The following is a 13,718-nucleotide window of genomic DNA, read 5'->3' on the forward strand; positions in this document are numbered from 1 at the left end:
CCTCTGCGGCCCTGCCGGCTCCTTACGCCTCTGTACCCTTTACCGGGGCAGCATGCACCCCTGAGGCCACTGCAGGAACTGTCCTCTGCCCGCCTTGCACACCCCTGTAAGAGACAGCCACAACCTGCCCCCTCGGCTGTCCCATCACAAGGCTTAAGTGTGTCCTCTGTGAAAGGTCTGCATGAATCCAGACTAATTAGGTGCTGTTGGTTTTGTTTTCTGTATGAATCTAATTGGATCTCAGCCTGATTCTCCCCATATGCACTTTACATTACAAAGAGAGCTCCCAATGTTCACTTTACTATTAAATGTTTTAACAGCGCCACTGCTGCAATCTTACAAAGCACACCCCAAACACCTTGTGTTTCATCACAGAGTTCCTGCAGCTGAGATTAGATCTTCTTTCATCTTGTGGTAAAATCTTTGCTGTTTGTGAACAGCAGAGACTGAAGCGTGCACAGCCTTCTGGGCTCAGATGCTCTCAAATTGAGAGCAAAAAGGGGAAGGGAACTGAAGCTCACTTAGTTGCTATCACAGGACTCTGTCAACTGAAACTACAATGCCTCTCTCTACCCTCTTGCTGAGGATTTGGCCTGTGGGCTGAAACAACACAGAATGGGGTACCTGAAATAGAAGGTCATGCACACACGGGGTAATCTTTTCCTTTAAAGGGACTGGGACGCACAGGGGCCAACGGGTCATTTCATACACCATGCTCAAGAGAGGAGCAAGAAGAGGCAGAGAAATCTAACAGCTCTTCTCTGGAGAACACTGGTCTGGCGCGAAGTACCCCTGCCATATGCCAGCCAAAGACACACATCAAACAAAGTGACAGAGACACCAAACAAATGCATTGTTCAGAGGCAGGGAAAGAACTGAGGCTGCTCAGCTGGCCAGCCCCCTTAAGAAAGGGAACGTGTTACTAAATGTTTGGTTTTTATCCCGTGTCCATGGCTGGTGGAAGGCTGCAAACGCCACTGCGCCGGCGTTGCAGTGAACAGTTACGATTCCTATGGAATCATTGCATTGGAGTAACTTTTCTGTTGCAGAACTTTGCCAGAGTGAAAATGCAGGTGACCATGTCCCTCTCGTCCCTGGTGGGAACGTCCCAGAATTTCAATGAGGAATTTTTGAGACGTTCTCTGAAGACTATTCTGACGTACGCTGAAGAAGATCTGGAACTCCGGGAGACGACATTCCCAGATCAGGTTAGAGAAATACCACCGGGCCAAGAGTTACGTTTAGCTGGAAAGAGGGGCTGGATTTTCATGAAGCCTTTGGGCGTGTCTCATTCTGGGTTTTTAAAACAGGCTGATTTTAGATGAAGCCACGTATAGCAGGGCTGTCGGATACATTTCCTGGAGAGGGATCCATGAGCTGCTCTATAAAACTCAAGCCTTTGATTAGCTCCCACTGATAACAAGGAGCAAATGCACAAAGATTCAGAGTAGGCAGCGGCCCTAATGTGTTCGTGTATAGTGAGGTTCCTGAGGGCAATTCATTACATCGGCTTCTGTATTCCAGGTCCAGGATCTTGTGTTCAACCTCCATATGATCCTCTCCGATACGGTTAAAATGAAGGAACACCAGGAAGATCCAGAAATGCTGATAGACTTGATGTACAGGTAGAGTTTACATGCCTATTGCAGACGTTGTCCAGTGGATGCCACTGAACATTCAGCTGTGGTATTTGAATGTATCACAGCCCTTGCTGTATTTCCCATCTTTAGAACTTGAAATACCCTGTCGTAGTGATTTTTTTTTTTAAAGTAGCAATCACCTTTTTTACATTTAAAACTGCTTTCCTTGTGTTACCATGATCCCCATGGTGCTGAGCATGCCAATATCACTAAATGCAGAGGTCAAATGGTGCTCACCTCTCCTCCAGTTTGAGATATTTCAGTGGCACCACTTTTCCTGCAAATACAGGAGGCCATTGAGACTCACCCACAGGCCCCAGAATTTGACCAAACCTTTTCCTCCCATGCTCAAGATTAGTGCTTCCAAAATAGCATTGAAACACCGAATTCTTATAAAAAGCTATTAGCAATGCAGCCTTCCTCAGCAGTGAAATATCTGAAGAACGTCTCATGGGTGGGGCAGACTGGGAGAGAGATCGGTCCTGGAAGGAAAAACATCAGGTAACATTTTCCATTCCAGATTCTGATCCATGTACTAGTGCAAGGCGTATTGGGATACAGGACCCAGTCTAGCTCCACAGAAGTAAAAGACAACTAGTGTATGCAGAGGGACCAGGTGCAGGCCCATAGCTAACAATAGGCAAAAGGAAAGGAGTGATAAGCAGGACAGAAAGAGGCAGCTAAAATGGCTGCTATTAGTCTGTTTTGAAACTATCAGGCCAGGTCCTGGAGCCTGGTGAACGAGTCTGATCAGCCTGCAGTGAGACATGGCCCAAATGTCTTAGATTTTGGGAGTGTGATTGCTGTTAAGAGAGCTGGATAAGGGCGCCTTTTCCCCAGCTGCACTGTAGCAGGTTGGTGCACAGAAGGCACATCTTGGATCAGGTGACAAGTGGTGAACTTGGGGGTCTGATCCCAATTTCCACCCCACAAACCACCACAGAAATTAGCACTGTTCAACCCATTGGGCAGTGTCTGCTCAGGAGGAGCCCCAGACTGAATCAGTCTGGATATTTCAGGTTATGCTCCAAGTGCATTGGCAGAGAAGAGGGGGGAAGCTCACTCTAGTTCATAGCTGTTCATCTCAAGCCTAGAACTATGGATAGGTACTTGTAAAATATACATATAAGTAAATAAACACTAATTGCGAGACATTTATTTTCAACTAGAATTGCGAAGGGCTATCAGACTTCCCCAGATCTGCGACTGACCTGGTTACAAAACATGGCTGGAAAGCATTCTGAAAGGAGCAATCATGCTGAATCTGCCCAGTGTTTGGTCCACTCGGCAGCCCTTGTGGCTGAATATTTAAGCATGCTTGAGGATCGAAAATACCTTCCGGTAGGGTGTGTAACATTTCAGGTAGGAATGTGCTTCCGTCCTCCCCAAATTGTACATTTTGGTTTTCTACCATCTAATACTGAGATACAAAGCAATAATAAAAGTACTAAGTACAAATCAAAGTTGGCAGTGTTAAGAAGCATTTTCAAGAAGCAGTCCTGAAAACAGCTTCATCTAATACGATTTTGCTATTCCAGACAGGATATAACTTTTCTGAAACAGTTGTTGAAAACTATTCTTGTGATTAGGTTGTGACAAAGAGAATCAGGCTTCAATCCAGGAAAGCATGTAAGGTCATGCTTAGTTTTCAGCATGTGAGTAGTCCCACTGGCTTAAAGTTAAGCATATGTGTAAGTGCTCTGCTGGATCAGGGCCTGTGGTGAAATGAAAAGTGCTTGAAATTTGCCTCTTTCAAAGAGGACGTTGCCTGAGTAAAAACTGAATAAAGCTCTTTGTCCCAGTATCAGATTAACTGTATCTTTTGGAGTATTCAATGTAGTTGCTTAAATAAAACTTTTCAACTCTATCTAAATTGTGTCTCCTTAGAACATATCTTCAAATGTTTTGGAAGAATCCGCAGTTTCTGATGATGTTGTCTCACCAGATGAAGAAGGTATCTGTTCTGGGAAGTATTTTACAGAAGCAGGTCTGGTGGGATTGCTGGAACAGGCTGCAGCATCTTTCTCCATGGTAGAAGATTTTAATCTCTCTATATATCTACTTCAGCAACGCTCATAGTGCTGGGCAATATTCAGGAAAATGTTTTGTAAATGAAACTGTACAGTTCTCCCAGATCACTTGGTTTATTTTTATGGCCTTGGTAGCATTTTTTCTCCTGGGCAGCTCAGTTCGCCCCTGTAATCAACCATAGCCTATCACTGAGGGGGTTTTGTGGGTTTGTTTCCATTTCAGCATTTCAGGTAATTGTGTTTTAGTTAGTTGGGAAGTTCTAATTCTAGTTCTAATTCACCATTAGTAAAAGACAAATATTATCTCTACATTATTAGTTAAAGACCATGTAGTTCCTTCCACCCCTTTAAGTAGAGGGGACTGGTGCACACAGCTGGTGAGTGGTATCTTTGTGGCCTCCCTGTCCTCATACCACAGATTTCCCTCCAGGGATTGCTAGGCAGGGTATGTGGTCTGTGGGTAGTTCAGGCTGGTGCTAGGAATGGGCAGAGGTTGGGATGATAACGGAATGGTAGCAAAGTACCCCTCAGAGAAAGGCTTTTAAGGACAAGGTAATTATTTACCACAACATGATTTGGAATTCCCTGTGGCAACAGACAGAGCCTAGCAGCACATTTCCTGCAATGGACTGGCAAAGCTATGAGGGAGTAGGGAGGCATAGTGCCTCTGCAGATCTTTCTAAATCCATCTGTGACGGGTGGAACCCTAGTCAGATCACCATGGGTGAGAGGACAAATGGTGCTACTTGGCAGACACACTTCAGGGAGACACTTCAAAGTCCCATCTCATGGAGTTTGAGAATGCAGGATACAAGTTACATAGACGCAAGTCACACTAAACCTAATGGGCCATACTGTGCACTCAGATGTAGATACTATTCCTATTGACTTGTTTAATATTTGGTTCAGCCTCTCCCCTCTTCATTAATAAATAAGTTTATTAAAAATAAATAGAAATGTGTTACTATATGTGCTTTTGGTTCTATGAATTACTGAGGATTTGATACCTCTTCTAAAAAAAATTCCTGATTAAATTACAATAAATGTAAGCATATAAACAACCACTTCAATGTTGTAATCTTAGTTACTGAAGTACTGTGAGCATGTATTATGTACCAGGTGTATTTCTTTACTTTTCCTGTTGAATTGATAGAAAGATCCATCTGATACGTATTATTTTTGTAGGCTGGCATGTATGAAGCAGTTAACGAGGTTTACAAAGTCCTTATTCCTATTCATGAAGCTAACAGAGATGCCAAGAAACTGTCCACAATTCATGGTAAACTCCAAGAAGCATTCAGCAAAATTGTTCATCAGGTAATGATTTTAATCTCCAGCTGCAGTATGAACTGTGAAGATATTTGAAATGTTTTAGTGTTGTTTTCCACCAAAAGCTAACTATCAAGGAGAGCCATTTCAATCAGATTATACGAATAACATCAAAATGATGGTCCACAGTAAATGCAAGGATCGCTAATGAGCATTGACTCTCGGGACCTGTATAATCATACAAGGATGTCAAGTCTGCACATACAAACTTTTCGTGTAAATAACAAAAATGATGAGGAGTTAATAAGAAATCTGTCAGTTGCATTGTGCTTACTAGTTTATAGATGTATAATTTCAGGTGTTACTTTAAAATATGTTTGCATGCTAGGAAAAAAGGTTTGTTACATTTAGCTTGCTAAATAACATTAAGAAATGTTTGGGTTTTATTTAGCTCTTCGTAGGCTTCTTGAGCTATTTTGAACGTCACCAAAATCTTTTTTTTGTTAAACAAAAATGTAAAAGCAAATCAAAATATCCTTGTTTCCCTGCCTCTGAAATTAGATTTCATTCTGAATACACCTATTATTTCAAAAAAAATCCTTAAAATTGTATCCACCAGTATAACTAAAAGTCAGACAACATTATCCATGTCATTGAAAAAGCAAACACTTAGGAATGAGGTAGCTGGGCTGTGTTATTAGCAAAGCAATAGTCTCAGCTAAATACACTGTGCAATCTCCTGCTCTTTTCCGTGCACTATTAGCTACCTTATAGCCAATCCTGCTCCGACTGAAGGCAGTGATGTAAAATCAGGCCATAGGCTGCTAATCACTAAGCTCACTTCCGAGTGGGCTCATTGTAAAAACTGTGGCCCCCATGTAAACACATGCTTAACTTTTTAATCATGTGCTTAAAAGTTGTCCTGAACTGGGAAGATTTCCTGAACTGAGGCCTATGCTCAGTGGGATTTGAAGGCACCACATAGGAGACACTCAGCATCTTGCAGGGTCAGAGCAGCCATGTGGGACCCATCCTGTGAGGTGCTGAGCACTTCTTGGAAGATGCTGAAAGGTCTCAACTCCCACTGAGCTCAGTGGACCTCAGCTCAATGGGAGATGGAGGTGCTTGTTACCTTACAGGATTGGCCCACAGCACTTGTTCTTTTCTGTGAGGGAGCGTAAGAACTCAGCAGCCAATTCTAAAACAAATATCAATACGATGGTTTAGTATGCAGCCCTCACATAGCCTGGTATGATGTGTGACCATTCGTTTAATTACACTTATATAAAAGTATAAGCTGGGCCATCTCTTCAGTGGATGGATATCTGCATAGCTCCACCGACTGTCCTGATTTACACCCGCTGAGGATCTGGCCCTGCTCTCTCCACATAACTTGCGGCATGGCTGTGCCAGAATTCCTGATATTAACCAGACATGATAAACAGACTAATAAAGGACAAAAAAGTGGTTGATCTCTCTCTAATCAATCATGTAATGTCCTTCTCATCCAAAGGAAACAATAGGCCACTGTAGGTGCCTGGTAACTTATAATCAATGAGACCATTTCAGATTAATAATACCTTACATTAGTGGTCATGTTTTGACCTTTGAAACATCTTTTTTGTTGTTGCTGTGACATGCCCTTTTTACTTTTTATTATACAGAGTACTGGCTGGGAGGTAGGTAATATTTTAGTTAGTAAAGAACACTAATTGATCAGATGACTCATGCCAATGCTTTGCCCACATGTGCTAGTTGTGGGTATTTCTGTTGCTGTCTGCTGTTTAAACTGAATTCATTAACCAAAGAAATATCAATAAAACGATTGTGGTAGTTGTAGGAAACTCTTTCTAAGAAGCTGCAGGTAGTGCATGGATGCCAATGTGTTCCACTAATGAGGTTCTTTGGTGAATGAGCCACTGTATCATCACTAGTTTGTTTTTATATTTTGTTTATAATTCTTCTCATCAGCATTGTCACAGAATATCATCTCTTCATACCATATTTTCACCCCACCCACAGGGGTCGATTTAAGTGCTTATGCTCAAAGGTGTCAAAAGTGAAACCTGTAATCGTTAAGCAGACATTCGCTCATACTAGAGCCACTTAATCTTGGTAATTAACAAATGCTGAATACTTTTTTTTAATGCAGATTTTTGGGTGGGAATAAAATAGCTCAATTCTTTTAACACCAGAGATTTTGTTCTGCTGCTTTAGTTTTAGCAGAGGCCCTCTGCTTGCATTTCTACAACATCCACCACGAGAGACACTCATTTGGATTAAAAATAAACGGTGTCCACTAGATCTCTCACACAGACCAGTTCACTGTGATTTTGATGAATCAGTTCATAGGTCAGTTGCTTGTGTTTTCATTTTTGCTCTTATACATCAACTTTGATGGTCTAAGAAGATTTTTTTTAACATTTTGTAAATACACTCCTAGATTATTTTCCTCAGTTCCCAAAAGAGCTTTTCAAGCACTGATATTTGCTTCTGCTTTACTTTAAATCAAGCAACTCAATCTGGTCCACTCTTACTATCAAGATCGTTCAGTACTTTAAGACCCCAATTCAGGAAAGCACGTAAACACACGCATTTCTGAGTTGAAGCCTACATAAGAGGTCCTACATATTCTCTATTACACCTAGAGTTTTGGCCAGAGATGTATAAACTTCATGTCTAATTCTGGCTTGTCAAGAATTAAAGTTCAATAGTTTACTTGTAATTTCTGATGTAAAGAACTTGCCTTGTAAATCGCTTGCTTTTTACTGTGACAAGTCCTAGCAGATGAGGTGACCCAGCAATCCAATGTTTGTATCATAGAATGTAAGTTATGTGTGCTCAATATCCAATAAGTAATGAAAGCCTGTGAGCATCTATTTTGATCAATCTTCATGATGCTAAATCGACCCCTGAAGTATCCCCTTGTCATTGGTTATGATTTTAACATCATTCAGTCTTGTTTTATTGCATGGTAAAACACACCCATGGTTTATGTTCTCGTCTACTGCTGTGCACTTTCGTTGCCACCTTTTGCTGAGCTTTTTGCTTCGTAGCCTTCACGTTTGTTGCATGTTTTTCTTTTTCCTTATTTTTTAAAATATTTTAATTGATGCGCACCTCTTTTTTTTTTTTTTTTTTAATTTATTTATTTGCTGCCAATTGCTGCTTATTTGTTTTTTGGAATTTCCCTAATTAAAATACTTTCTGTTTTCTCCTCTATCGCCCTGGTTGCTGACCCTACTCCCCACTTTTACTATTGTCTGTTGTGGTAAGTTCCTACTTTGTGGATTTTTTCTTTTTTCTTTTTTACTCTGTGGAGACCTCAATAATTTCATTTTACCAAAGAGCAATGCCAACTAAAAGATCCAGGTAAAGCAGCATTGCCAACTCAAGTGTTCAGGAGTCAGGTCTCAAAACATTCATGAGATGTTGCTTAAAAATCATGAGTTTTTTAATATTTTTATTCACCTTCTGGTTTTTGAGCTGTTACGATTCACCTGTTCATGCTTTTCACTGCAACCATGTGGGTTTAAAAACAAAGCCAGTGGAGATGCTTACCGAATCACAAGACTCCAAGAGCTGGTGCTTTGATGGTTTTAAGAAAACCACCAAACACTGAAAGAACTTTAAGAGTTGGCAAGACTGTCTAAAGACTTTGTACGTTGGATTAAAATCAGCAAGAAAATGTAAAACACCATAACAGAGAGATTTGGGGTTATCAACTCCCTCTCTAACATGTATGAAGGAGTTATTTTTGCTCATACCTATTTTGGGCCAGTTCTGCCTGCATTTATACCCAGGCTACCCTGTTGTCAATAGATGGCCCCCGCTGTGTCTAATTTCTCAGCCCTTTGATAAGGTAAATCTAGTTGGCAAAGCTTTTGGTGTGTGTGCAAGAGATAACTTTAAACCTTTATTTCCAGTGATTTTGAAAGGTATTTACCATGCATAATAACAATCATGAACCCTTCATAAATCATGGTGGCTGTTATCTGCTCTGCCAGTTCTGTAATGGCTACTCAGTGTTCACCTTCATTCTCGTCTCCTCCCAAAGACCTATTATTTTTCTTGAAATAATAGGCGAGAAAATGCTTTGTTAATAATTTCTCCCTCATAATTGCATTTTTAGCTCTCTTCAGAAACAATGTAATATTTTTAAATTACTTGTTTTGTTTTCAGTTCTATGTGTACAGGGCCCTTGGAATTGATTAATTTCTATGGGAAAATCCTAGCAAAGTTAGAGTCATCACATGCTCATTACACAAGACCCTTAAATTATGTTATGTTATCATCTAGCCCAGCAGTTCTCAAACTTTAGCAACCCACGGACTCTCATTTTGATTTAAATTTTTTCACGGACCCCCTAGTGCCCCGCTCAGCCCCAGACCCCACCCCACCCCACCTATTCCTGTCACCACTCCATCCCTACCCCTCCTCTTCCCCACTTCTTTTGGTCCCTTCCCCCGAGTGCGCCCCATCCCCGCTCCTTGCCAGCGCCTCCTGCATGCCGCTGAACAGCTGTTCCCCAGCATGCAGGAGGCGCTGAGAGAGAAGGGGAGGAGTAGAGGGAGGAAGAGGGAGGAGTTGGTCCGCGGACCCCAGTTTGAGAAATGCTGATCTAGCCCATTGCCAGCAGACTAGCCGTGGAATTCAATTCTTTGTTTCACTTCTGGTGCTACTGAGGTACATTTGAGTAGGCCCTAGACAGACGTTGTCCTTCAGTCTTGCCCAGTCAACAAACACCTTTGGAGAGCCACCTTTCTCACACTAGACAGTGGAATTCAAAGAACAACTACCTCCCCTTTGTGTCCAGTTTCCTACTTTGTCCTAGGTGGCTGACCTGTTTCTTTAATGCCATTAGGCAAAGGCTAGAATGATTTGAATTGATTAATCCCAAATTTGCATGTAACTGCCTCTGACTCCGCAATCAACCCTTGCCTGACTGGCTCACTTGGCTCCTAGTTCTAGTAACTTGAGCAGACACTGGCTTAACACAAGCAAAAGCCCTGAGGTATTTCCCAGCCAGGCTGGAAACTGGGCTTTTCCCAATTCCAGGAGGTTCACTGTTACTAAAAATATATGAAGGATAAAAATAGCACCTAAGCATTTGCCCATTCAGATGGGTGTGTGTGTGTGCACCCAGCTGTCTGGTTTGCACATGCAGATACTCACTTGTGGCTGCACTGGGGGTAATTAGTTGTTCATGAGTGTTTTTAGTCAGCCAGCAGCCAGGCCGGCTCCCTGTCGCTGCACCTCCTACTGGATCTGACCAGGGAAAGAGCATCCAGGCAGCGGTGATGGTGGTAGGAAGTAGCAAGTGGCACTGAGGGGAAGGGGATTCAGTACTGGTCCCAGATCTCCCCCAAACCTGGCAACCAACCAGCCCACCCCTGGCAGATTCCAACTTCTACGCCAGCCAGCTGCCCTCATCTTTCCACAATGTCCCTCCCTCAAAAGCCACCCCACAAACATAGCTGCCCCCAGCTTCTACCTCAAGCTATTCAGCCTTCCCACCAAACCCAGCTTCCCTTAACTACCCCAAAGCTTCTCCCAGCCACCTCCACCTAGATAGCACCCACCTATTCCCCAGACACCTGTCAGCACCCCAACAGTGCTTGGGGTAGTGGTGTATTGACCGTAAGCCAAAGTTTTATAATCATATACAAGGTATTTGCAAATATGCACATTTAATGAACTGATTTGCATATTTTCAAATAATTTGCATGTCATGTCATACACAGAACTGCACAAAGCTTGGCAGCCGTGCATTTCATTGATGAGAACAGGGACACAGACATTAAGGCTGAAATTCAGTGAGATTTGGGCACCTAACTTCCTTATGCACCTTTGAAAACCCAAATACACATTAAAATGTTTCCTTCTCCTTTTCTCTGTTTCCTTTGTTTGTCAGTGATCTTGTGCCCACTTAGCAAGGCTGACCTCCCAACACTAAAAATGGCTTTAAAGTGCATGCAACATACGGCAGCACATTGGAGATCACAAACGGTTAAAGCTGAGAGGACAGGAGACGAAAGGAGGCTTTCAGGAGATGTTTCATTGTTTTTTATCAGGGAAACATGCTTTTTTATGGTGCTAAAGGAGGATGAAGTTGTTCCTTTAGCATGTTGGGCAGCTCGGCTACAGGGTTCACGTACATGGATCCAGAGCTTGTGCCATACCCACTCCTACCGTGTTATTTAACCCTTAAAGAAATCCTGCCCCAGCTGTCCAAGAGCTAAATGTTACTGAAACGCTCACTCATTTTAAGACATTTTAATGGTGTAGCTTGTGCCTGAAGTGGGCGCTTATGGAAGGGGGAAAAACAGTATGTCCACATAGGCAGACCACCCCCACCAGAGGATCTTTTTAGCACAAACTAGTGTCTGAAAATGATTGTTTTGCCTGTGTAGATGGGTGCAATCCAGAGCCGGCACTAAGCATAAGCAGACTAAGCAATTGCTTAGGTCCCCGAGCAGCTCAAGGGGCCTCCCCTCTTAATTATTAGTATGTGTTGGGGAGGCAAGGGGGGATATTCCTGCTTAGGGCCCACACTGACACAGGCTCACTCCTTTTTGAAGCACGCTACTGAACTATGGGACTGTCTTTGTTGGAACACAATCCCCCAGTGCAGCAGAGTGGCTTGTGTAAACCAAAGCCCCTGAAGCCCAGGAGTGAAAATCTCACATACTGCAGCAAGGTGCCATGAAAGCTCCGCCCACGCGCCTCAGTTCTGACCTGTAACATCCCTGCTGTTCAGGTCCTGAGTCTTTAACACAGATGCCGCTTGGGCTGGAATGCGCCATGTCGCAAGGCAGTTTTTTGATTTGGACTAATAGGGAGCTGCAGCCCAGGACTCCAGAGGTGAAAGGCTAATGCACTAACCAGCACTGCCAGCCATACCGACACAGCAGGGATCGTACCTGCTGTTCACATCGTCTCGCTTGGACCATTTTCAGGAGTCAGAGATTCAGCTTAAGTGACTTGGTTTCTGGCTTAAAATACTGTTCATTGTCACAAAAAGCCACTGTAAATGGACTTTATAATGGTGAAGGATGTTGGCATGCGGTGTGAGGCTGTAGTAAGCCCCCACCCTGGCTTCAGATTGGGGAGATGGATTTTGCCTTTGCCGTCACTGCCCTGTACATATGTATGTACCTGGACATGTGCACACACAACCTGATCACGCTGGTTTTATGTGAGTTTAGTAAATTTCCCCAATAAAGCCTCAGTATTTTGCAATGATGAACAGCCAACGTTTTCTTTTCCTACTTGTGGATATTTGCATAGCAACATAAATGTGCCTAGTGCTTAACAAAGTATCTATGACAATGTCCATGCCCCAAGAATTTACAATCTAAGGGCCCGATCCTGCAAGCACTTATTACCTGGCATAGTGCTTCATGCCATTGAAATCATTAGCCACCATTTCCCCCCCGAGATTAAGGCTCTATCTTAGGGGAATCCTTGGTTGGTATAGGGAAGCGGCATGGTTTGGGGAATAGGGGTATGGCCAGGATACCCCTAAATCCGTCTGATCCCTTGCTATGATCCAGGAGGCTGTTGGGAATTTACACACAATAGAGCCGCCTGAAGGCTGCTCCAACTTGTGCCAGGGACTGTACAGCCCCAAGATCAGGAGATCACAGAAGCGGCTTAAAGCTATTTTTGTCTCCTTTCCTATTGGGACAGCCTCTCAGAGGGAATAGCATGCAGGTGGTTGAGCCTTGAATTTTGAAAAATCTGTGGGTTTTGATTTTTTCCTGTTGCGAGTTGGGTGCATAGAAATGCATCCTGAAAAGACTTTCACATTTTCTTGTAAGCAACCATTGCTTTGGTAGTAGTATATGTTTTTTTAAATAATATATCACACTGGTGAAGCCAATATCCCTTTGTATCAGGCCCAAACCCCTTCATTCTGACGCTGAATCCAGCTAGTTTTCGAGATGAATTTGTGGGGAACTGAGTGCAGTTGGAGCGAAGGGCTCTGTGCACCTCATCGGAAGTGCTCAGCATCTGAGACGATCAGAACCACAGGGACCAATTCTGCACAGTACTGAGCACTTCTTGGAAGGTGGGAAGTGTCCTCCACTCCCACTGAGCTCAGTTTGTTACACTGGGTGCCCAGCGACTTTCAGGAGGTGCTCAGTAGTATTGCCATCGGTGGAGACTTGTAGGAACTTTTAAAAACGTATTTGGACTATTGCTTTGTACCTTTAAGGCTAAAGGATGCAGGACTTGCCTCTCAACCTGCCTAGGCCCAAATAGAAGAGATACATGACCCAATCCTACCAGTGCAAATCCATAGCAAAAATCCCACTTATTTCCATGAGAGCAGGATCAGGCCTGTAGCATGGGACAAAGACCCAAAAAGGAAGGCAGCATGGTCTAGTGAATAGGGAAGAGCACTAGGAATTGAGACCTGAAGGGTGTTCCATACTCGCTGTGGGCCTGATCCTGTGCTCCTCAGTCAATGGCAAAATTCCCATTGACATGTAGGTAGTACAGGATCAGGCTCCGTGTAACATTGGGGGAGACACTGACTAGCTCTGTGTTTCAGTTCCCCAGCTGCATAATGGAACTAATAATTTGTTGTCAAGCGCTTTGAGATCCTCTGGTGAAAGGTGCTTTGTACTGCAAGCATTGCTATTCAGAGGATGGAAAGAAGAAAACAAATAGCACGGTGAGCTGGAAACGAGGAGGCGGCGTTTTCTTTAGCATAGATAACATTGTCCATTGCCTGGGTTTCATGAGTCAGTCTGATAAGTTTAGAGTAAAG

General features: G+C 43.1%; 1 protein-coding gene across 9 annotated transcripts in view; it reads left to right on the forward strand.

Moving 5' to 3' along the window:
- Positions 1 to 13,718, forward strand: part of DOCK7 (dedicator of cytokinesis 7) — a 155,845-nt gene that overhangs the window by 129,165 nt on the left and 12,962 nt on the right. For 5 of the 9 annotated variants that reach the window (XM_034780462.1, XM_034780464.1, XM_034780466.1 and 2 more), the window contains 6 exons: positions 1,050 to 1,208; positions 1,525 to 1,625; positions 2,810 to 3,002; positions 3,528 to 3,671; positions 4,856 to 4,987; positions 6,604 to 6,618. In XM_034780462.1, coding sequence (XP_034636353.1) covers positions 1,050 to 1,208; positions 1,525 to 1,625; positions 2,810 to 3,002; positions 3,528 to 3,671; positions 4,856 to 4,987; positions 6,604 to 6,618 — 744 coding nt within the window. Of the gene's footprint in view, positions 1 to 1,049; positions 1,209 to 1,524; positions 1,626 to 2,809; positions 3,003 to 3,527; positions 3,672 to 4,855; positions 4,988 to 6,603; positions 6,619 to 8,261; positions 8,312 to 13,718 lie in introns of all 9 variants that reach the window. The other 4 variants (XM_034780463.1, XM_034780465.1, XM_034780469.1 and 1 more) reach the window with 2 other exon arrangements.

This window comes from Trachemys scripta, chromosome 8, assembly GCF_013100865.1.
Source record: "Trachemys scripta elegans isolate TJP31775 chromosome 8, CAS_Tse_1.0, whole genome shotgun sequence".
NCBI lineage: Eukaryota > Metazoa > Chordata > Testudines > Emydidae > Trachemys > Trachemys scripta.